Raw genomic sequence first — 23,985 nt, forward strand, 5'->3', positions numbered from 1 at the left:
CTGGAAATCAAGCTGTAAACGGTTGCCCAGCTGAATGATAAATGAGACACGTGTTTAACAATCTAATTACAAAAGAAATTACCTAAAGATCTATTTTTCATCAGCTAAACATTGCTAACCAAAATGACTTTGCCATTATCAAGGTTTGATTATGCAACTGTGGGTGTTACATCTCGAGGTACACTGAAAGTTTTTCCTGCAACAGAACATAGACAGACACAGAAATTTGCCGTTGCTGATCATGATGGAATACTTTATGTTTATGGTAAAATCATGTTTTAAGTTTGCATTCATGTACTGGGGCTGATTTCGTTTCCACTTCCAGGTGTGAAGAAAGGAGAGTTGCAACTATCATTTAAATCTTTACCAGGACCCAAAATTAATAAACTGGTTCTTGGCGGTACCACTCGTGACAAGATTTTTATTGCCCAAGAAAGTACAGTGAAGGGCTACACCAAGAAAGGAAAATTGTTCTTGGAATTTGATACAAATCTCATAGACCCTATCACATCCCTGTAAGCTTAAAATATGTTGCTATAAAGAGTGTCGTGAATAAAGCTGGTTAATGAATTGTGTAAAAATTTAAAGATATGTGCTTGGTCCAAATCTTGCAGCATGTGCCAGAGACCTTTATCACAGATACCATGACTGCAAAGATGCTGACTCTTATTTAGCTGGTGAAATTTTATATGATGTAGTACTCCTGCCAACTGATGGCACCTTTGTTTATGCTATAATTGCTTGTGGAGATTGTGCTGTAAATATCCAAATGCATACATATCTTCTTCTATAAAACAGCTATCAAATTATAACTTTATCTTTCCTAGATACGAGTTCTTCATGGTACAAAAAGCCCAGCAGTTCTTCGACTTCCAAGTGTACCCACAGTATTAGCTTTGTGCAGGTATTCAATGTTATTATATCTCAAACTTTTCTTCTATAAATAGTTTGAACATAATTATAGGGACCGTGATATTGAATCTAAAGAACATATTTTAGTTGGAACTATGGATGGCAAAGTAGGGTTGCTGATTCTTGAAAGTAATAAGACTCTGAGAATCACTTGGATATTAAACATGACAGGATCAGAAGTGACTTCTTTAGACACCTACGAATTGCAAGACGGATTAGACATACTTATTGGGCGACAAGACGGTACTGTTGAAGTATATACCTTCCCTGAAGAAGACACGTCATCTTTCCTTCGATATCGTTACGTAGGTACATTACATGTGCTCCTAATTAGGAATAATTAATATTAAGTAACTATCTTGCAGAACGCCAGTGAAAGCATAAGTTCAGTGGTAGGTGGAACAATAGGAGCAGCAGGATATCCTGAAGTATTAGTCGCAACATACTCAGGAAGAATATTTGGTTTGACTACTAGACCACCAGGATTGTTGGAAGCTGATCAAAATGATGGTTTGATAAAACTGAAAGCAGAAATACAACAATTACAGGAGAAGCTTAATGAGGAGAAGGAAACAACTAATTTCACAGCCGACCCCTTAACACCATTGATTTTATCAGTAAATTACAGGTATGAATTTGATGAAATTATAATTAGATCTCTTCCTGTGTAATGCTATACCAAAACTTGCAGAATGCTTCTGAACAGAGATGATGCATCATACTCGCTTTCTGTAGAACTGGATACACCAATTGATAATATTTTAATACAGTCAGACACACCAGTTGAGCTGCTGGATGTAGAGAGTAACAGTGCAGTTGTTAGTCTTTCAATCTGTAATCCTAGAGAAGGCAATTTTATTCTTGCTACCTATCGTTGTCAAGTAAGTGTATAAATTAGGAAATGTTATTAATATGAGCATTCTTATTATTAATATGAGTATAATGTTAAAGGTAAATACCAATCACCTTGAAATGAGGCTGAGAACTATTGAGGGTCAGTCTGGTACCTTACAAATTTATGTAACTTCACAGGTATGTTTCATTAATATAGTTATGACTTAAAACTATAGACTGTTCTTCATGTAGGTACAACCAAAGTGCTGTCGTAAAATATCAATTCCTATATGTGCACTATCTCTTCATGTAAGGCTGCACGAAGATGATGGTACAGAGCCTCAAGAAAGAGGTCCTTTTAATGAACTGAAAGTAGTTGGAACCTTCACCATTGCTGAGGTAATTAAAATCTTCTAAGTCTCTTCTCACCATAATATTTTATTAATTTTTAATTATATAGATGCATGCTTGGCTTTCTCTTGCATTGCCCGATGTACCTGAAAGACCTCATTTAGTAGAAGGAGAAGCTATTCTGACATATGTTTCATCCTTTATTGGCACATTTATAAAATGCAAATATAAGTAAGTATTATGTGATTCCGGCGTTTAGTTGGACTCAACATTTGCTTCACTTTCAGGAAAGGAAGTGCCATTATCTTTGGAGAAAATATATCAAGCATCATAATTCTCAGAGATGTGCTAACAAGAGAAGCAACAAAGAGGAAGATAAAATTAGATGTCTTCTGTGGTACTTTTACTTTTATGCAATGACTTTCAGATAGAATTTGTTCTTCATTCAATTTATTATTTGGGTTTGATTTCTTCACAGATGTTGCAGAAGGTAGCATATCCAAAGTATTAGAATTGATTCTCCCACGATTAAACGCTGCTTATGAATTAACTATGAAAATAAAGACTCTCAATGTTCTTGAAGAATGGGAGCTGAAAGAAAATCCAAAAGAAAATTTGTGTTCAGAGTATCAAGAGTTGTTACAGAAAGAAACAGAAATCAAATCACAAATGGCGAAAGACAGTGAAATATTAGAAAGATTACAAGCGGTGATCACAGATCTGTATGTCGACTGGGAAAGAGCTAAACGTTCTCGCAGGTATGCATCAATAAACAAATAATATGATATATTGACAATATATTGCTATTAACAATTACTTTTCATTTATTACTTTACAAGACACAGTAACGTGAATTAACAAAATTTTGTACTTCAACTTTTTCTTGTACAGAACACTTTCAGTATCTATATTTAAAACATTTTCCCAAATGGATTTTTGCAGTAAAAAAAAAAAATAATATATTCATGCTCTAATTTCGATAAAAAATATTAGCCATTTATTTGTCAATGGTGTAATATATAAATCATAACAAAAAATTCGTTAGGAACATAATATAATATAATACATTATAATATAAAAAAGACTAATTGACACAAAATTTTGTTAACGTCTTTCACAAAATAGCATTATCCCTGAAAGACTTCTTAATCTCTATCTTATGTTTATGCATATTATAAATCAAAGTCGATTTTGAAGTCACTTGTTAAAAAATTAAAAACTTTAAATAAATTGCACCTCTTTATATGTACATTATATACATTTCAGAATTAATAGCAAGGACGCTGCGGAGAAGCTCAGTGCAGCGCTTGAATCTAGAGAGCTGGCACAACTCTTACAAATTTTCGTTAACACAAGTAACACGGTGCCTGCACCAACTTCAGTACCTTCGATTATGTAACGTTTTCATGGAGAATGCAATAAAAATGGACCACAATGTTTCTATAAATGTCATTATGTAAAAAATATATTTTTCAACGACGATTCGCGATATAAACAACTAATTTAAGTACAATATATACGTATATGTATATATATATATATATATATATATGTATATATATGCAAGTACGTGTGTATATTACACATGCGTATGTAATTAAATTGATATAGTTTTTAGGATTTCACTCCTGTTTTGTACTTTACCGAGTTTTCTGCTAAAAACAGTCTTAAAAACAGTATTAAACATTATATCCATCACGATATTTCCTCAAAAAGTAGTTTGCAGAGAAACTGGAAAGTACGGTGGCAAGCATAGTAGGCTTTCTTAAGAAAAATAGTGATGTAGTGCTCTTTACACTAGTCCTTATCATAAGGAAGCCTACATTGCACCCAAGTGTACACTATGCACATTATATGGATAGTGCAGTTAATATATAGCACTTCAATTTAGTATTTTACAGCGAAGGCCAGCGTTTCCACAAAGCACCACCTTTGTACAATGGATCTTTAATGTCCTAATTTCATATTACTGCACATGATTGTTTATCTATTATAATACAAAAACAAACTTCAGTTTTTCTCCCAGCAGATGTTACATGAAGAAATACTGCCTGTAAAAAATACAGAAAGGTAAGCTTTTGCTTAATTTTGTATACAATAAGCTTAAACTTAATTAACTTACATGTTATCAGTTGTACGGACAACCGCTTCTAATGGATCTCTATCTGAGTTTGTGTCCGTTGCGGTTGTTACCGTGTATTCCAAAGTTTGTCCTCCTGCATGTGGTAAAATGCTTTCAGGATTATCATCCGGTGGAACAATCTCTACTACTCCTGTTGCTTCCACTTCTAACTTCAAATCTCTGACGAGATCCTGAATCGTTTTTGCTTGTGATCCCTTATCGTTTTCGTCTTCTATGTTCTTCCCTGATATAACTCTATTCAAAGGTCTTTCAGTCCTTCCTCTAGAATGCGTGTGCATGTGCCTCTTCATATCGCTTCGTACTCTGAACCGTTTTCCACACACTGTACACGGATGGGGTTTCTCCCCTGTATGTATACGACGATGATTTTGTAAATAACTACTTGCTCTGAACGTTTTATTACAAAATTCACACCGGTAGTTCTTTTCTCCAGTATGTATTCTTCTGTGAACGATTAACGAATACTTTCGCGCAAAGTCTTTACCACAGTATTCACACTGATATTGTTTTTGTTCCGAATGAATACTTGTCGAATGATACTTTAAATCTCCCCACTGACGAAAATGTCGGCCGCATTCCTCGCATTTGTACGGCTTGTCGCCGCTGTGAAGCCGTTTGTGTACCTACATTTTAAAGATCTTAGTTGATGTACAAAACTTATATTTGAATTGGTTTTGTTGTTTGATATGTTACCTTTAATGCACTGGGAGCAAAGAAGCTTTTTCCACAAACTTCGCATTGATGCGGTCGTTCCCCACTGTGAGATCGCATATGATACACTAAACTATTTTTGTGATGGAATGTCCGATCGCACTGGGAGCACATTAGCTCATCACCTATGAACATAGATAGATTAAATATGTACAGCAATGTCAAAAACTTATATATTTGTAAACATACTTGATTTCCGCGTTTTCAGTATTTTTTTCTTTTTCATTGTTTGTGGAATGTCAGTCTTTTCTTTGTTGTGTAACGTTGGCTCAGTGACAGTCGGTGGTTTTACATGGTCCCTATGTACATGCTCCGTGACATCGGTAATTGTCCACAACGGTGGTGTAGCGTTCACAGTGGATAATGGAGATTCTGTCGTATCTTCGTCTATCTGAGCACCTGTTTCTTCCACTACAAATGTTTCAGAAATGTTAGTTTCAATGAAACTGAAAACAAGTAATATTTTTCTTACTTACCAACACCTCTAATTCCTTCCATGAGATCCTCAGGCTCACTAAACTCTTCAATCACTGTGTTCTCAAGATTTTGAGCAGTTTCTGCCACAGATATAGTGATATTTGTATTTGTTGCTTGTGCTGTTCTTGTTTCTTGTTTTACAGGTTCATAGTGCACCTGCAACAACAACAAATCTGAGAATACTGCTGTGATTATAGTGAGAAACATTGTAGTAAAAATTACCTTAAGGTGTTCAAAAAATTTTAATTGACTATTAAATTTAGAACTACATAGCTCACATTTAAATACATGAGACTGTGTATCAGTGGATGATTCAGTACTTATGCCATCTGAATTTAGTCTATTACTATCTTTTCTCGCTGAATTTCTCTTGGTTTGTTGTTTGAAATTACGGGGAATCCTCTTTTTATGCGGTAACGATCTTTTTGGTCCAGAACTTGGAGTAGCATCTTCGCTACTCTCCGCCGATACTTCGACGTCATATTCACTTTTAACATTTATGAACTCTTGCTTTACATTATGCGTGATTCGTTTGAAAGGCTGTAAAGTGGGATATACAGGTGGTGTATTTGATTCTGGTACAGTTTGGATAGAGTACGTGTTAACAGGTGTTAAAGTCTCTAAATGAGAAACATCTGGTAAGGCTGTTTCTTCATGTTGCGACTGACTATGAAGCTGCTGTTGCTTTTGCTGTTGCTGCAACTGAACAGCAACCAAAGCTGCTGCCAATCTACGATCTTCCTGTTTGGAAAATTCAAATTTAGTTTTTCATGCATGAGCATAAACTGCTAAAAGATTACCTCCGTTAATTCATGCTGTAATAAATCATCTGCTTCGTAGTACTGTGTTGCTGTACCATAATCTGTACCAACACCAGCATTGATCATATCAACTACCATTCCCTCAGGGATTAATTCTCCATTTAACGTTAAAAGAGGCACAGTTTTGCCTAATGTTTCTCCATCTGCCCTTTGAATAGTAATATACTGTGCACCCTCCATTCCCTCCAGCAGCACTGCTTGTGCCTCCTCCGTTGTAACTTCCATAATTACTTATTTTAGCTACTGATGGGAGAAAATTTCTTCTGAGATTATTTCTTTTCCATCTGTAAAAGCTAGCTATCTGTGCCTGTAAATAAAAAATATTAGCAAACAATGATGAATAGTATAAGATTTATGGTTCCATTCAAATTTCGCGCGCTCGTTTAGTTTAGAGATGACAGCGGAATCAAGGTCACTGCACCCGGAGCTCTCAGAAAATTTCTCTCACGATTTGATTCGTCTCCTAGCGAAAAAAATGCCCTTCTCTCATCATTCTGTACCAACCTTTGCAATTTCGAGCGAATTTTTTGAATCCTTTTCCGGAAACTTGAGCGACATAAACAAAGCAAAATATTGAAACACTGTAGGACAAAATGTGACAACAGTGCTTGGGTCTTGACGCCATTAGAACGGATGTTACCCTTCCTTTTCCACCTACGCGAATCTCTCATCGATACCAACATTAATCCTCAAACAACACTAGAGTTTCTCATCGTATAAAATTCTTTAGAATAATCTTTTTCTTTTATCATCAGTTTTTATTGTTTTCTTCTTCTTTTCTCGTTTCCATAAAAGCATAGAATGAGTATTCGGTACAAACACTTCCTTTGAAGTCTCGAATTCGACTTCGACTTCGAGACATTCATTTTTTGAAGTTTTGACTTCATCTTCCACAAACCATAGAAATATAAGAATGTAATGCACAAACCGTATGCTTATAAATCGACTGTTTATTCACGCATGAGCACTAGATCATTGATGCACTTCTCATTGCATTAAGTCTTTTTATCGCTATGTCGTTCATGTACTCTGTTCTCCTACCTCTATGGTTGGAATTATATGAGAATTGCTTAACTTCCGGAAACAGAGTTCATGTTCGTTCAATACTCGATTATCGCGAAATGTCAAAATAGGATTTGTATTTATGCAGTTCTTTGCTACCACGTAACATGTACTACGTTAAATACAATCTTGTCTCAAAGTCCTTATGATAAACCTACAATTACACAGAGACTTTTCGACTTGAGAACCATGCGGATATTGTGGACCGTCCAAAGAACCTTTGAACCCATGACAATCTTGGTTGATTTAGTCAACGTATTTTTAACTACCTTATCGATAAGAAACTACTCATAACACTCTTGACAAGCTGGAATCAATGTAAATTCACTGAAATTGATATCCACGCGTTACTGCATAACTGCGGTCGAGGGGGTTAAGAGGTGGCTTTCCCCCCTTTTACTGTCATTGTCAGCTGATTTGGTTCACCGTTGATTCATCATATCCGACAAGGTTGTTATAACTTTTTTTAAAGCTTCACTACGCCATTTACTATGTTCCCGAAGTTATAGTCTTTAATATCGAATATCACGAAGCCATAAGTGCACCCAGGGGTAAATTGTACCTTTTACTTGTGTTCTATGAAAATATTGAATTTGAGAACATTTTGACACTGATTTATCTATTTTATCACGGAGTAAGTTAGGTTTGTTATAACCTAAACAAATGTATCACCCTATGTATATTTAATATTTGCATTATTCTGTTTTAGATTTTCAAAATTCAAAATTTTCAATTTTATAATTTCCTGAAAACTATATGTATGTACTTGTGTATATTTAATATTTATATTTTTTCTTTAGTTCACATGAACTCTTTGGAAAATGCATATTATGTGATATTATTTTAAAACGTTTGAAGTGATGGCTTCTATTTGTCGCCGCTGGAGGCTATGGATTTTACCAGTTTTAACTTGTCTATATGCACTCCTTATTATAATTCTGGTACCAATTCTGTTGGCAAATTCCATTAAAAATGGTTTCAAAAAGCAGGATCAAGGAGCACTCGTGGGTGGTGCATTTGTACTGCTTGCATTACCTATTGCTTTTTATGAAATTGTACAACACATGATATATTATACCCAACCTAGACTACAGAAGTATATTATAAGGTAAGTTAATAGTTGCATCATTAACACAAAGTAAAAATAAAATTGGTTTATAGCAGGCAAAATATATAATGTTCTAAGAAATGTTATGAAGTTATAATGTTTGATCAAGCTTTGTCGCTATAAATAATATATTAAACATACATACTTTTTCCTACTAGACATTTAAGGTCAAGGTCAAAAACTGTATCAATTAATCTTTGATATGCCAAAGGTCAGAGGTATTTAAGAATGTAGCTAAGAATCTTAAGTAAATAAATGTAAAAGCTAAACTGAACTTTTGTTTTGATTTTCATTGAAAACATTTGAATAGTAAAAACATATTATGTAATATTTATTTACAATTTATTTCAGAATATTATGGATGGTACCAATTTATGCAGTAAATGCTGTAAGTATACGCTTTTACTTGTGATTCAAATTATGTCTAAACCTGAATTTTGATTTCATATACAAAACGTTTTTTCCTATAGTGGCTTGGCCTGGTATACCCTGAAGGCAGTATATATGTGGACAGTCTAAGGGAGTGCTATGAAGCATACGTAATATACAATTTTATGATGTATTTATTGGCCTATTTGGACGCGGATCGTCAGCTGGAACATAGACTTGAAATGTCTCCTCAAGTGCATCATATGTTTCCTTTATGTTGTTTGCCTGACTGGGAGATGGGGAGAGAATTTGTACATATGTGCAAACATGGAATTTTGCAGTACACTGCTGTTAGGCCTATAACAACTTTAATGTCTTTGTAAGTATAGTGCAAAATTTTTCAAACTGAAAGTCATAACAGCAAGGTACAGTTATTTATGTTGCTTTTCCAGAGATTGGATGTTTATTTATACTATTGGGAAGAATCAGCTTTTTGCGACTTAACTTTATTTATAAATTTTTTAAATGAAAAGTTGAAATTTTTAATAGAAGACATCATATTCAGGACAAATGAACAATTAATGATTTTAGAATAGAATATTTTTTTCTTTTTTTTATTTTCTTTAAATAGAATCTTTATTATTAGTTCAAAGCTCACATTCTTTTTATTATATATTAACCCAAGTTGAATATATTTAAAAGCATAAACAAATTTTTTCATAATAAATTAGTCACATAAATTTGAAATTCGTGTAAGCGTGATTGTACAGTTTCTTGTAACAAATTATGTTTCTAGTATCTGTGAACTGAATGGAGTATATGGAGAAGGTGAATTCAGAACAGATGTAGCTTTTCCATATATGATTGCTTTAAATAATTTATCACAGTTTGTTGCTATGTATTGCCTGGTACTTTTCTACCGTGCCAACGCAGAGGCATTAAAACCGATGAAACCAATTGGCAAATTTTTATGTATTAAAGCAGTCGTATTTTTCTCTTTCTTGTAAGTTCCATTGCATATATCAGTGTTAATTCACGTGTATGAACTTAATTTTTCAAAAAACCATTTGTTTATTTTGCAGTCAAGGTGTAATTATTGCATTGTTAGTATACTTTGATGTCATATCGAGTATCTTCAATACAAATGACATGGAAGACATTAGAAATATATCGTCAAAATTACAAGATTTCTTAATTTGCATCGAAATGTTCTTAGCTGCTGTGGCTCACCATTATAGCTTTTCGTATAAACCTTTTGTAAATCTAGCTCAAGGTCAAGCATGGTGGGATGCATTCAGGTAATTCTTCACGTCGTTCAGTTATAAATTCTTTTTCTAAAGAATTCTCTTTTTAAAAGATGAATTATTTAATTGAAAAAGATACCAAATATGATTTTTTTTTTATTTTCAGAGCTATGTGGGACGTTTCAGACGTTCATAACGATATCAAAGAACATCTAGGAGTAGTAGGATCATCGTTAAGTCGTAGGATACGTGGTCGAAGCGCTTATCAACAGACCTGGGGAAGCGCGACAGAGCGTACATCCCTTCTTCCGGAAGCGTCTGTAACTACGGCAAGAAGTGCACCAGCATGTTCCTTTTCCGGTTATAATACAGCAGAAGCCGATCAGAACGATGTTCCTGTCGATCTCGTTCCGGACGTGCAGGATACTACCAACACGGTGAAAACGTAACCGAGTGGTAATCAAAATAATACTCTGATTATTAAGAATGTTAACCGAGAGAGCACTTTTTGTCTTGAACACTGTCCGAATTTGCTCTGTATCGTTAGTATTACCTTCTAAGCAGAGAAATCTAATTTTGCAACAAGCATTCGGCCCCCTAAATTGTACAAATTTTCATTGTCCTGTTTGTTAAACGACACGCGCTCATTACGGGGGACGATGCAATGTGCGCCATAATGAATTAAGAGATTTGATACACGTCACTTGAACGAGACACATGTTGTCCATCTCGTTCATTTAACGATAACGCTTTTTTCCTCCTTTATTTGCGACTAATTGCGCCGTACCGTGTTACCAATGATGTATTACCAAATAATTGTATATGTACAGTAGTAGATAACACTGTGACTACTTAATATTTTCTGTATTCGATACATCGAAGGTCTAGAAGGAATTGATGACCAGAAAGTACTGTAAATTAGCCGGTTGTTAGAAAATCGTCTTATGAATTACGATACTTTTGATGTTTCGAATACGTGAAATATTAATATTATAGTTTTATCTACTGCTGTATGTTTATATATGTATATGTTACAGTAAAAGTTGCAATTTAGTAAATATATACATTCATATACTGTATAATCATTGTATCCACAACTTATAAAGAGCAAAAATGTTCGCATAAATTGATACTTCCGTTAGGAAAAGATTAAATTTTATTCTGTGTGAGTACATTCGCTTGTCAAGTTAAGATGCGGATACATTGATTAATGAGTGTATACTATTAGCAAACTGACATATTTACTGTAACATATATACACACATATATATGATGTTTATACTTAGAACAATATATCGGTGCAGTCCTATTTATAAACGTATTGCGTTATTTACTGCTGGTTATTGACCCCAAAAAGAAAGATACATGAGATTTAGTCATTGTTCAGATAAATTTAAATATTATCTATTGTATTTTTCGCCTACGTAATTACTCGTCCAGTGCTTAAAAATTTATTAGAACTTTGTCCAAATCTGTTATTAAGTATATCGTAAATAGCGAGGAAAAAATCATTCCTGCCAAATGTACATTAACATTTAATTTTATATCAACTACGTTGATAATAAAATGTACGAAGGAAGTTTACATGTTCCAAAAAAAAGAAGAATAGAATTGTAATACATTAACGACCGTCGAAAACTATGAGAAATAGGAAATGATAATTATAGTCGAGTAAAACGGGTATTTCCGTTTTGTGCCGTTAATGTATTAATTTACACAACACGTTCGTATCATATCAACATATACTTCTCGTTCATAAAAGCTGTTGATTATTCTGGAGACATACATTGACGTAACTAGATTGGGACTATGGTGGGCCTAGCACTTTCTATACAGTGTGAGGACTATGGGTGGTGGGATACCTCATATATGTTTTATATTAGGAATTTAAAAATTTTCAAATCTCTAAATTTCTAAATGCCATTCGGTCGTACCTGTGGTGCGTTGAAACTATTAGTAAAGTTAGGGGACTTGACTCGCCACGGACAAAAATTCTAGTTACGTTAATGGAAAAATAATATATGTAAACTGTTTATTTTGTGTATCATTAGTAACAATGAATAAGTTGACAAAATCTTCTTAACTCGATTAATAAAATTTTATAAATGCTTGTCAGATATTGTAAATTTTTGCGTAATGGTGTATGTAATTTAATATTTTAACAGATATTCGGACCAAAGATGGAGTATATAGTTTACGTCACAGTTAGTGTTTGTCAGAACAAATTAGAAGAGACCTGTAGTCCTAGTAATTTATATTGTCAATTAAAACCCTCAAAGGAAATGATATTTTTAATATGTTTCTAACGCGTTATTTGTAACTTTGTGATACACGTGGAATATATTAATTATCTATTATTACGAATCGATGAAAGACAGGAATAAATTTCAATGGAACGCATTGTAAATTTTTGTGTACGATGGGAAGAAACTTAGACATAGACTGCGTATTTTAATAACTCCTACCACTTTTGTACAAAAAACGTACTCCAATTTCATAAGTACTTAACGAATGATTCTATCAAGTGTTAACGACATACTTTCTAGGACAGTGAAAGTTATAAAATAAAAAAAAAAGCGTTAAAACAAAAATATCAATAGGCTTCTATGATGTTGAGGAACTTTTGTTATACTTTCTTTATCACATTTTAAACCTTGTACGTTTATTTTGTTAATTGTAATAAGATATATTTAAAAAATAATTTAGAAAGGATTCATATTCATTGCATTTTTATTAATCAGAAGTTATTTCCAGATATTGAATATTAATGTTCTGTTTCCATATTTCATATTGCTAATCATACAAAACGTATGTTCATTTCATTCGTTCTGCATGTAGAAATTAGTTACATAAATATATATACAAAATGTGATGAACGTTATTTACCTATTTATATTAAACATATATGTAAGAATTAAATACATATTTTATTTGAGATATCTACATTTCATGTATCATCATACACGCAATTCATTCAAAATCTATCATTGTGTAAGCGTTATTCTGTAAATTTTTCAATTCATTGCTTTGGTATGATTTATGCTAAATCACTAAGAATATTGTATTTATGTTTACACAAAAATTTCACGAAAACTTTACTAGATGTGCAATTCATGAATGGTAAAAATTGCACAATGACTATAGCATTTGTTAGTTACAATTTCAGTACTAAAGATCAAACCGCATTTTGTATAAAACTTTTCTGTTTACAGTTTTCCCGTAAAAACTGTTAATTAGTAGCATCCCTGCCACGTCGTTCGACAATGAAAAGAAAAAAAATAATACCTAAGTATTCATGTATCAGCCACCATGGCTACCGAGTATCACATAGCGTGCACCTTTTTGTTTGAATACCTAAATTCTCAGTCTAATTTCGTTCATTTCTCCTTGTTCAGTGCCTGAATAAATTCTTCAAGTTTCTCTTGAATTTGTCTAACACGTTCTAAAACATAATTAAACAGTTGTAATACAATTTCACATGTAAGAACGAAAAATTTTCTATACTCACTAAGTTCTTCAGCCAATGTGACTCGTCGGCCAGTCAGTAACTTCTTTTTAATTTCATTATCTTGGCTGTAATCTTCCAACACTTCCTTTATTTCTTTATCTAGCCTACGGGCTTCGCGATTCATGATTTGTTGACGTAGTGCATTGGCTGTTACCTTCAGCATCTGCTGAATCCTCCAAAACAAGACGACATCGTTGCATTCCATCTGTTTAATTATTTAAGTTAATAATTAAGTGTGGACTTATTGTTTTAAGAGTGCTGAATCGTATTTCACTTACTTCAGTCTCGTGACCAGTATGGTACAGATAATATCCTTTTTTACAGTCGTACGCCCTCGCCAAACTTTGTTGCAAGAAAAATCTCCTATAAACTGGATGCCACGTTTCTCGAATAAATTCATTATCAATTTCTAGGCCATTCCGTTGCAAGTTCTTTCTGACGGTCGTAACTTCATCTTGCGTGAGTGTAGGTGCGTGTTTCTATTAACAAACAGATTGTAACGTCAAATATTCTGTTTTTAAACTTCGATATATGTAAAAGTTTCTTCCTACTTTGTCTGCGTAAAGAATTTTATCCAACTCATTTTTTACTGCTGTGCGTTTTTGTTGCTCTTCATTTTGACTGTGCCAATAAAGCCATCGTTCTTTGCGACCTGGTCCTAACATTTCTTTTAAAATTTGTTCAGTGCTTTGTAATTTATCCTTAACAGACGTTTCTAGAAAACGCACAGCCTGATCCCAGTCTCGTTTATCATTTACACTTCTGTCTTCCAAAGTATTCAGTTGAATGACGCGTAACATCTCAGATGCCTGAAAAATATATCTGTATATTTGTGTATCTTAATATTCATGCATGTAAGAATATGATTCCATAAGATGTTTAACAAATTTACTTTTTCTTCCCACGAATGTCGCCTCATGGCTTCAGCCACTACTGCATTTTTTAAATTATCAAAAATGTCATCATGATCTGGACTGAGTTTTGCTTGATTCATGAAATGATTAAATTCCCTTTGTAAACATTCCCAGCCAATTTCAACGCTTCGCGCTGGCAATTGTTGTTCAGCCCATTGTCGAAGCTTTATGTCAACAGTCGTATTAAATGTACCTGAATGATATTATTATTATCTCCACGCATAAAATAATATTTTACAGCAATATTATGTAACATACCTGGATTTCCACTTTGAGCGGCAGGCAAGTAAATACTTTCAAACACGTACATACTAACTTTGTCCCAGATTATATTCATCAAAGTTTCTTCCCAGTGCCTGGGTGAGACTTGAGATAAATTTACAATTTCATCCAATATTTCACCTCGTGCTTTCTCGAAAAGTTCATCTCTATCTAATTCTCTTAGTCTATATGATACATAAAGATGACAAGGTACATGTTGCATAAAATTACAGTTTGGTATAAACAGTCAAATCATTTACCTAGGGAAATTATTTTTCCATTCCGTTTCAAGGTTAAATCTAGTCGCTTTGAAGGCATCTGCTTGTTGTTCTACAGTCTCACGAACCATTTTCCAAAAACATTCCGCAACAGCGAGACTCAAATTTCTTGTAGTAACTTGTCCGGACATTACTAAGCCATCCCTGTACAAGAACCATAAATGTGAGTAATAATCGATAAAAAGAGCTGTACAGAACAAGATTGTATTAAATCAATATATTTGTGTACACATACTTAAAAAGTTTCGAATTACGAAAGAACTGTTCCTCGTAATCTTTAATTGCTTGTATGCTATCCTCCTGTTTGCCACGTCCAGTAACAACAGCAAAGTAGCCTAAAGCCTTCATAGGGAATAATTTGCCAGATAATATTTTGCGAACACGATCAGGATTTGCTAAATTTTCCTCCGCTAAATCCACCTGTCAATAATATATTTTTTTTTACTTCATTTCTTCGAATATAATTAAATTAATATATTTGTAACTGATATTGTACTTTTGTTAAAACAAAAATGGTTCGTTTTCCAGACGGATCCATTTGAGCAACAAGATCCGTCACATTACTTCTTTCAGCATCCACAGACCCGTCTTGGATGCAAAGAATAATTGCGTTAGGATTGCTCATATACTGTTGAGTCATTTGACGAATCGCGTCTCTGGTATCTTCTGCCATATCAACTGTGACTGTCTGTTATAAAAGTAACAATTTTAACTTGTCGTTGAATTTCAATATAGTATGTTTTAAATGGAAGTTAATAATTACTTACGCTAATTATACCGGGTAGATCGACAAGAACCATACGCTGAAGACCTGGTCCTTTTACTGTCATTGAAATCACGTCTTGACTAACTGTCTTCCCATTTTTAACACTATTCTTCATACGTAATTCTACCTCGCGTCTTAACTCAGCTAGTTCTGACTCTTTTGTCAAATCAAATTCTCTTGAACTGTCTTTAAACTGAGCTATATGATAAGGACCTTCGCTTAAAGTCACTTTAACTGGAGCTCTGGTCATCATTTCACCACCACCTCTGCAATAAAATTAATTAATGACAGGAAATACAAAAAGATTTTTTAAGAAAAATTATCTGGTATACCTTGGAAATATCCTTGCTTGCGCAATCATTTCTAGGACAGATGTTTTACCGGAACTTTGGTCACCGACTACTACTACTCGTGGCAAATGATCAGTAGTAGAATAGGTGCTATCATAATCGCTAAGTTCATCTAGGACATCGCTATACATGTCAATTAATGATTTCTGGAAAAGATGTAACATTAGATTACGGTAGGATTTGTATTTACATCGTGTTAAAAATATAATAATTACTTTTATTTTTTTATTATTCAATTTTTGATTGCCACGTAACAGCATCTGTTTTCGGAGTTCTTTATTTTCCCGCTCCAGTCTTTCCAGCTCCCGCTGATATCTTAACTGTATTTGCATCACCTCTTCTTGCATAGCGTTTAATCTTTCTTGCGAAGTTTCTTCGTTAAAAAAAGGTCGAAATTATGTTATTAATTATATGTCTCAGGAAAATTACAAAAGTGGATCATAATACACTAACATGTACATACGAGCTTTCTTACGTTCCTCTTCAGCATTATCATCAATCAACGGCCGAGCAAATGCTACGGAATTGCTTCTTATTTGATCTTTTGCTTCTATTGAAAATATATTAAAATTGTAATATATTAAAACTATTTATAAATAAGGAAACTTATGCTATAAGGCACTTTGCTGACTTCATTTTATTTTCTTTAAATTATAAAGCACCAATAAAAAATATCCATCGAGCTAAAATAAACTTAACAAAAAAAATAACAAAACGGGTCTGTCCCATTCAGTATTTATATTTAATACCATCATATTTGTTATGAAGAAGATTATTCTGCTTTTTGTTAAGTACAAGCTATTACTGAACATTGGAATTGTGTAAAGATCATGAATAAAAAAAAAGGAGAAAAAAAAAATGCTGAATGGACAGACTATAAAATGCAAATAAATTTACTTTTTACACACCTGAATAAAGTCGGTATACTATTGCTGACATCGTATCAAATATACCTGAACAGAACAGACCACAATACATTTAAAAATAAAATATACATTATATACTTTATTTTGTTTTATTATAAAACATAATAAAACAGACTAATTCCATCTACTAATGACCACACAAAAACGAATACAAATTAATGTTAAAATATTAGGGTTTAAAATATTCATTTACTGAAACAGAAAATTTTATTTTATACATGTGTAAATAAGCTGAACTAAATCAAGAAAACGTCAGGCAAATTAAAAAATGAATGGGTAAAAGGAAAATTATCTGCGGTTGAAAATTAAATTAGCACATGATAATATAAAAAGAAAAAAAAAGGCTATTCAACTCACTATTAGAAGGAAAATCCATGTCTGGTTCAATCTGGTTACTATTAGCTGCCTTAATAGCATCATCCAGTCTCTTATTAAACCATTCCCTGTATTGTCTATACTTAGCTTCTCCAAACTCCTTTATGCGTGGATCTGTTTGTGTTTGTTTAGTTTTCATGTCTCTAATTCTTTTGCCTCACGTTTTCATACATTTGCTTACTTAAAATATGAATACTCACCAAGTTCAATTTTGTCTGCTACAATACCCTTAGCAGACATAAGAGATGTACGAATATTTTTCCATTTTTCTGAATCAGGAAACATTTCATCTAACCAGCTCATGTCAGGTAAAAACTCTTTCAACTCTTCATATTTCTTTGAAAAGAAAAGAAAAAAAATAAGAATATAAATGTATATCTTGTATATATTAAAGAGTTTGATATGTTTGCTGTCATGTTATCTCATAACATATGGATTAACATGGTAACAAACACATTAATATTTATATTGTCTGCTTTGTTACTTTTTGTAAAGTTACTCCACCACCAACTGCACTTCCCAACAATAGGTATCGAACTTTTAATGCTCCTCTTAGAACTCTTCCAATGAACATGGCATATGCACGATTGGGATTTCCAAAATAACGTATGTGTGGTGATGCTAATAACGGTCGATATATTCTGTTGATTCTACCTGATGTTAAATTTCTCATACTGACAATGGGTACAGGACATCGGGACGTCTTTGAAACTAGTATAATTCTATCTCTGTAAAAGCAAATACTTAATGTTTTACAGTTATGCAAGCGATAAAATGTGCATGTATATTTGTAAAATGTGCAATTATATATAGAAATAAATAATTAGATACACCAATAATATATTACAAGAATATAAAATGTCAGTAAAAAGAAATGACATGTTTAAATATATAAATAATTGATATTAAAACATAACCTAAAACTTGAAAAGATTGACCCACAAACATTTATTAACAGAATGTTGTGGAATTTAATCTGTACGGTTATTTTATAACAAGTTAGGGGTCTTTTAATTTAACACAAACGAATCTTACCCTATTTTCCTACAAATAACTTGCTTCATTTTGGAGTATACTGTTCACCAGCGGATTTTGAAAAACGATATTGATACTTTTTCAGTGTAATGTATATATTATATATAAAATTAATGTTGTAAAATAGTTCTAAAACTCAATGAAATACAGCGACTTTGTTAACAATTCATACTTTTATATTGTTCAAACCTATTCTACCAGATCTAATGGTCATTGCGAAGCACTGTAAAAATTGGCAATGTTTTACAAAAGCACATGCGCGAAAATTGATAGGGACTTTCTGCATGTCATTGACAAGTATTTGGTTATAAATTGCAGCCAATCTCGATAATGTAACTAGCTAGGGTAACATTTTGAATTTGAAATCAATCATTTATATAACTTGTTATACAATATCAGTTACACCTATGTATATGCTTAAATAAAATTTGGAAGAATATAGATAATGAAAGAGGAACTCCAATCCAATTCAAATTTGCTACAGCGAAGAAGCTTCTTTGAATATTTCAACTTTAAAATTGACTACACATCATCAATGATTCTTTAATAATTTTATTTTCCTTTGTAATCCTTATATTACAAAACATACTTTTCCAGACACATTGAAAATATGCTCTATTTACATTGGATTGTTGCCTAGTTTTGTGCTAACTATCTTGTTATCGCTGTCATTCTGGTTGTTCGTTTTTACAGGAATAATATTAATATAACTATTCGCATAGGCTCTCATATATAATAATATGATTATGGCAGTACATTTACATTAAAGTCTATTTCCTTACATATATATATTTTTTTAATCGTTTCCTGTTATACATTCAATTATTTTCTTATATTTCTGTTCATATTTATATATATACTCATTTATTTATAATATATATATATGTATATATATAAATGAAAATCTACTTAGAATTATGTGCATCAACTAAGCGTAAGAAAGGAAAGTTTCTATCGCTCCTTCGCGTTTATTATTTATTACAAGCTTCATCCTTAAATACGTGGCATTCATTTAATGCCGCAACATGAGATCTAGGAAAAATTCGAACGCATTGAACGAAAAATAGGTTTCATTACATGTTACACGACTAAAACGCCTTGAAAGTAGATTTTGAATCAGAAAATTTTTCTGTAAAACCTGCCGGATTACGAAAACAACCGGCAATTTGTTTGTTAAATTATCGCGATATGTACGAATCACAAAAAGCCGGCGAAAGCACGCTACTCGATTGGACCCCAGTTTACATCGTCCTTTCACAAAAACTAAATTAGCTGTTTTCATCTTTCATTTTTTTCTTTTTTTTCAAGTCACCTAAAGATCCACTACGTTAACTAAAACGTATTAAATGTCCTAGTATTGTCTAAAGGTGCTCTTTTTTATATTTGTTTCTTGTAATGTCCACTATTCCTCACATTCAGTCTAAGATAGATTATATTTATAATATTTATAAGGGCTTGGAATTATTATATCCTTAACGTTATACGAGCTAGCCATTTCTTTTTTTGCTAAGCTGCTATGTACATGGTTTTTGCCATTTTCTTCTTATACAATTTGATCACAACATGTGGCGTTCTTTGTCACTTCAAAATTCGACGCATACCTCAAATGTTCAATTAAACAACGTAAAAAAAATTTTGGATTTATTCTGGCAGTTACATTCGTCGTTTAGTTAAACAAATAAATCATGAGAGCGCTTCAACAACGTTTCTACAAATCAATAACCCAAATTAATTAAACATAAGAGACGAAGAACTAAATTCTCGAAAAAGAACACAAAGGAAAATATTGAACAATTAGTTCTGATCACTATACGATATGATCTTTGCACTAATTTCTTCAACCTTAAACACATATTTCACACCCGTTCCAACAGATGAAATGGTTATATAAACTATTCCTTTGTCGCTGTCCCTATCAGCAAAAAACTGCTGATTCAGACTTATATTACTATCCATCGAAGGAACAGCATTCGTTTAGCTACTTTATTGAATCTAATTCCTTCGTTCGTTTCCATGAGTCTAAGACTAGTATCAAAAGATCCAGTTATGCTACTTTTGGTTATGAAAGTCTTCTAATCGTTTGTCCATAATCATTTTGTGTGTGCATTAAGAAATCCAGTCCTGATTTTAGAAAAAAGACAATGCTCAGAAAACCTATTCGTCAAATACGTATCAAAAGTTGCTGTTACTGGACTTTTCAGTTCGCTTTGTTCCTCCTTTATCCACTTCTTAGTACGTATGCTTCTCTAAATATTATCAACAGTAATCCAGTCACATTTGTCTGTTTGTCGATGAACTCACTTATAAAATACATGTATTAAGGATTGTAGTCCTTACGGTATAACTCTATGTGTCATTCAACTACACCTTTTGACTTGGAAAAAGGAACTGTATATTCCTTAGAGTGTCCCAAATCACTATAAGGAACTTAATCAATGAAAGTTATTGTTCCTAGGAAGAAAAAGAAAAAGAGTAAATTTTTTAATATGTTTATAGTCACTTCAACGAACCTAGTCATGAAATACGTATCAAGAGGTACTGTTTCTGTGTTTCTTGCTTTTTGCTCTGCTGGGCTCAAACTCGTCTTCGCTTCTTCGTCGTTTCTCTTTTAGTTGCTTCTCCATGGCAAGCATGGTGATCATCCTCTTATGGGAATCACCAACGATCCAGCCGTGTTGTTCTTGGCGATCATCCTCTTCTTCCTCAACCACAGGGACCACTTCGAGCATTTCTTCTTCGTCGCTTGAACTGGACCAGTAGTATAATTGATTGGCAGCAGCTCGTTTTCGTCGACCAATAGCTACTCCAACTCCTTCTTCAACTTTATTCCAAGATTTTGTCGTTTTCAGTTCTTCATCATCAGAGTCGTGTTTACCATTGGACGTTCTACGTTCCTTGTCCTTTGGTCCTTTCGAGTCTGTTCGATTCTTCGACTTGTCAGAGTTTGCATTCTTCGTTTTTTTACTGGTTGCGACCTTCGTGTCACCTTTAGAAGTCTTCTTTGGTTTAGTTGGAGACTTCGAATGTTTCTTCTGCTTCACAGGGAACTCTTGATTGCGCTCTTCTTCCTGGTTGTTCTCTGTTGGTGCAGACTCGTTATAATTACCCTCAGAGTCATCTGGACCTTCAATATTATTTTTAGCATAGATGTCTTCATCTACTTTGTTTGATTTCTTCTGCTTCTCTTTCGTTTGATGCTTCTTCTTCTGTGATACTTCCTGGTCACCTTTATCGTCCACCAGTTCCGTGTTCTCGGGGTCATGCGTATCATTTGCGTTTTGAATATTCTGAGCAAGGGAATCTTTCTTCTTACCAAGTTCGCGCAAGATTTCTTCTTCGATAGCCTTCTGCTCTTTGGCTATCATCTGTTCGTGTTTTTTCTCGATATACCTCTCTTTTCGCTTCTCCTTTGACTCCCGTTTTTGTTTACGCGGTTTATCGTGATCCAATTTATCACTGCTCCTTCTATCTCTTGGACTCATTTCTTCATCCGAGCTACTTATCTCTGCCAGCAGTCCTTGTTTACCGATGGCACACTTTCTCTGCCTTCTGGTTGGTTGGAAATCCATGAGAATTCTTTCCTGCTCTTCCTGCATTTTCTTCAGCTGCTCCTCCTTTCTTTTCTTCGACTCCTGCACCTTTCTGCTGAGGAATACATGGAGTGGAAGATTATCAGATTCCTTCTGAGGTTTCTCGTTGCTGGACAGCTTCTCTGGCAAAGACAGAAGGTCATTGTCAGGTTCCTCTTCCTGTTCCTGCTCCTGCTCATCCACAGGACTGGGAGACTTCACTGCTGTTTCTTCAACAGGATTAAACGTCTCACTGACATCAAGATCTGTTATTACTGGATCAACATGCTCCGAAGACTTCACGCTTTTACTGCCATTGCTGTATTTTTCCAGAGGCGTCTCGTTGTTAGCCTGATCCAACAAGTCCAGGGCTTCTTCCAGTGGGATCAGTTCATTCTCTGGCATGCAGTTTGTCTTGCCATTAGTTTTTTCCTGTAATGAAACTGAACCCTTGGTTCTGGACTCCTCTGGAACACTCTGGGCTTCCGTAGCTACCGAGTCTTCAACATCTGAATCAATTACGGAACTGTCTTCTCTGTACAGATCGTCCATTTCATAGTTCCTCTCGTATTGGGTCTCAGTTTCTTCGTCGCTGTTCCTCTGATCATCCACTTCCTTTCTCTCATCAATTACTAGAGGATGATCAGACATTTCTGACTCAGACTTTTTATTATCGGACTCCTTGGCAGCATCATTCTTCAAATCCTGACTTCTCCACTCGTCTACCTGCTCTTCGTTCTCAGAGGAATACTTACTGACCACTTCTTGGCTCAGTTTAGGAGTCTCCAATTCTACGGTCTTCTTCGTACCCTTCTTCACTCTTCGTTGTTTTTTCGACTCGTAATTTACTCCTTCATGCTCGAACTCGCTTTCTGATGAAGTGTACAGTTCCGCGAAGATGTTCTGTTTTCCTTTGGAACAAGTTCTCTGGCTCTTCGAGATCCCTACACCGATATCGTCCGCTTTTACCGCGCTAGTTCTGTACTCGTCAGAGCTGTCATTCTCGTACCAGGCGTTTCTGTTCTTCTTCTTAGGGTTCTTATTGCGTTTCTTCAGCTTCGAATGTTTCAAGGGTTGCTCTACAGGTCGTTTGGACTTTATTTGCTTCCTCTCTACGAACTCGTCCATTGGTCCAGTAATTTGCCGTTGATCCTCACTTTGGAAGGACTTCAGTGCGCCCTTGGTCTTCGGGGCAAACTTCTCTAGTTCTTTAAACTTTCTATCGATCATGGATTCCAATCTGCTACTCAACGCATCGCCAGTTTTTCCATTCTCCAAGCTATCACCGATGGCCTTGGACATTAATCCTGCTACGTCGACGTCCTTAGTTCTCAGACAGCTAACTTCGTAGCCTGGCCTGCTCCTGTAAGACATTACGCTACCCAGATTCGGTCCCATTTGACTCTCTTCTTCGTCGAAGTCGTAAATATCTTTTATCCTATTTGAAGAGAATTCATCTTTCTTGTCGAAACCGTCACGGCGTTTCTTCTTTTCGACCAAGCCTCCTCCTTGTTCACCACGACGAATCAGAGGGAAGTTCTGGTGCTTTTTCACTTTCTTGGTCTTGCGTTGTCGGTGTACGTTTAATTCTCGAAGGGCAGCCTCTGTCTTTGATTTCTCTTGTTGTTTTCTTTCGTTCATCTCCTTCTTCCTTTCGAACAATTCTTTGATGGGATTTCTAGGCTTCTTCTGAATATCCTTGGGTGCAGTCATGGGACATGGATCAGGATCGGGTTCCTTGCTCACCAAGGTTTTCGCAGGTTGAACTACTTCTTGAGAGACTGGGACTCCAGTTGTAGATGTTGGTGCTCGAGCACATGCTAGTTCTGCTAACACCTTCATTGGCGTGGACCCACTGTGAACAGAACGTTACGTATTACATACAGAAAGAGTTAAAATGTTTGTACCATTTGGACTGGCTGTTTTACGATATTCGTGAAGAACATAAAGGCTGCTGGTGAACATAGTTGA

At 34.3% G+C, this 23,985-nt stretch overlaps 5 protein-coding genes across 16 annotated transcripts in view; 2 read left to right on the forward strand and 3 right to left on the reverse strand.

Moving 5' to 3' along the window:
- The window catches only part of LOC100877507 (uncharacterized), a 28,585-nt gene extending 21,676 nt beyond the window's left edge, over nt 1–6,909 (reverse strand). Inside the window, exons 1-8 of one of the 2 annotated variants that reach the window (XM_003702458.3) lie at nt 6,754–6,908; nt 6,229–6,556; nt 5,651–6,169; nt 5,428–5,584; nt 5,141–5,362; nt 4,934–5,076; nt 4,220–4,863; nt 83–4,148 (exon numbers count right to left, since the gene is read on the reverse strand). In XM_003702458.3, the coding sequence (XP_003702506.1) occupies nt 4,130–4,148; nt 4,220–4,863; nt 4,934–5,076; nt 5,141–5,362; nt 5,428–5,584; nt 5,651–6,169; nt 6,229–6,474 (1,950 nt within the window). In that variant the 5' untranslated portion in view covers nt 6,475–6,556; nt 6,754–6,908 and the 3' untranslated portion in view covers nt 83–4,129. Of the gene's footprint in view, nt 1–82; nt 4,149–4,219; nt 4,864–4,933; nt 5,077–5,140; nt 5,363–5,427; nt 6,170–6,228; nt 6,557–6,753 lie in introns of both variants that reach the window. The other variant, XM_076541631.1, reaches the window with a different exon arrangement.
- On the forward strand, nt 124–3,496 carry LOC100877281 (BBSome complex member BBS7). Its single transcript, XM_076541630.1, has 13 exons — nt 124–265; nt 326–515; nt 589–757; nt 828–904; nt 965–1,217; nt 1,278–1,540; nt 1,604–1,793; nt 1,864–1,944; nt 1,999–2,145; nt 2,207–2,328; nt 2,385–2,494; nt 2,576–2,855; nt 3,364–3,496. The coding sequence occupies exons 1-13, from the start codon at nt 124–126 to the stop codon at nt 3,494–3,496; spliced, it is 2,157 nt and encodes a 718-aa protein (XP_076397745.1).
- Nucleotides 6,910–7,336: 427 nt separating the features above from the next.
- On the forward strand, nt 7,337–12,158 carry LOC100877616 (transmembrane protein 184C). 3 transcript variants are annotated; one of them, XM_012283464.2, is made up of 7 exons: nt 7,337–7,945; nt 8,112–8,419; nt 8,771–8,807; nt 8,890–9,167; nt 9,585–9,791; nt 9,871–10,086; nt 10,199–12,158. In XM_012283464.2, exons 2-7 carry the CDS (start codon nt 8,172–8,174, stop codon nt 10,479–10,481), a joined length of 1,269 nt encoding a protein of 422 aa, XP_012138854.2. In that variant the 5' UTR covers nt 7,337–7,945; nt 8,112–8,171; the 3' UTR covers nt 10,482–12,158. The 3 variants fall into 3 exon arrangements, with proteins under 3 accessions (XP_012138854.2, XP_003702507.2, XP_012138855.2); XM_003702459.3 differs by having other exon boundaries at nt 7,338–7,862; XM_012283465.2 differs by having other exon boundaries at nt 7,338–7,761.
- On the reverse strand, nt 9,871–21,094 carry Opa1 (Opa1 mitochondrial dynamin like GTPase). 5 transcript variants are annotated; one of them, XM_012283481.2, is made up of 18 exons: nt 20,956–21,094; nt 17,895–18,138; nt 17,611–17,746; nt 17,393–17,524; nt 17,018–17,062; nt 16,573–16,659; nt 16,325–16,482; nt 16,092–16,255; nt 15,761–16,025; nt 15,490–15,681; nt 15,229–15,413; nt 14,976–15,137; nt 14,713–14,900; nt 14,433–14,647; nt 14,092–14,349; nt 13,819–14,019; nt 13,541–13,745; nt 9,871–13,474 (listed from the first exon to the last, which is right to left on the reverse strand). In XM_012283481.2, exons 1-18 carry the CDS (start codon nt 20,961–20,963, stop codon nt 13,410–13,412), a joined length of 2,910 nt encoding a protein of 969 aa, XP_012138871.1. In that variant the 5' UTR covers nt 20,964–21,094; the 3' UTR covers nt 9,871–13,409. The 5 variants fall into 5 exon arrangements, with proteins under 5 accessions (XP_012138871.1, XP_003702505.1, XP_012138873.1 ...); XM_003702457.3 differs by lacking the exon at nt 20,956–21,094 and adding an exon at nt 18,446–18,782; XM_012283483.2 differs by lacking the exons at nt 17,393–17,524; nt 20,956–21,094 and adding an exon at nt 18,446–18,782.
- The window catches only part of LOC100881637 (uncharacterized), a 42,160-nt gene continuing 37,156 nt past the window's right edge, over nt 18,982–23,985 (reverse strand). For all 5 annotated transcript variants that reach the window (XM_076541619.1, XM_076541620.1, XM_076541623.1 and 2 more), the window contains exon 10: nt 18,982–23,869. In XM_076541619.1, the coding sequence (XP_076397734.1) occupies nt 20,974–23,869 (2,896 nt within the window). In that variant the 3' untranslated portion in view covers nt 18,982–20,973. The remainder of the gene's footprint in view (nt 23,870–23,985) is intronic.

This window comes from Megachile rotundata, chromosome 16 (assembly GCF_050947335.1).
Source record: "Megachile rotundata isolate GNS110a chromosome 16, iyMegRotu1, whole genome shotgun sequence".
In the NCBI taxonomy this organism is placed as follows: Eukaryota; Metazoa; Arthropoda; class Insecta; order Hymenoptera; family Megachilidae; genus Megachile; species Megachile rotundata.

Bases quoted from the DNA above. Each gene is read 5' to 3' on its own strand.
- LOC100877281 (XM_076541630.1), top strand. From the start codon at position 124: ATGACTTTGCCATTATCAAGGTTTGATTATGCAACTGTGGGTGTTACA. The intron at 1,541-1,603 runs GTATGAATTTGA...CAAAACTTGCAG, and splicing joins ATTTTATCAGTAAATTACAG to AATGCTTCTGAACAGAGATG. The intron at 2,856-3,363 runs GTATGCATCAAT...TATACATTTCAG, and splicing joins AGAGCTAAACGTTCTCGCAG to AATTAATAGCAAGGACGCTG.
- LOC100877616 (XM_012283464.2), top strand. From the start codon at position 8,172: ATGGCTTCTATTTGTCGCCGCTGGAGGCTATGGATTTTACCAGTTTTA. The intron at 8,420-8,770 runs GTAAGTTAATAG...AATTTATTTCAG, and splicing joins CTACAGAAGTATATTATAAG to AATATTATGGATGGTACCAA. The intron at 9,168-9,584 runs GTAAGTATAGTG...TTATGTTTCTAG, and splicing joins ATAACAACTTTAATGTCTTT to TATCTGTGAACTGAATGGAG.
- Opa1 (XM_003702457.3), bottom strand. From the start codon at position 18,474: ATGAAGCAAGTTATTTGTAGGAAAATAGG. The intron at 18,139-18,445 runs GTAAGATTCGTT...TTGCTTTTACAG, and splicing joins GTTATTTGTAGGAAAATAGG to AGATAGAATTATACTAGTTT. The intron at 17,747-17,894 runs GTAACAAAGCAG...TTCTTTTCAAAG, and splicing joins GTGGAGTAACTTTACAAAAA to AAATATGAAGAGTTGAAAGA.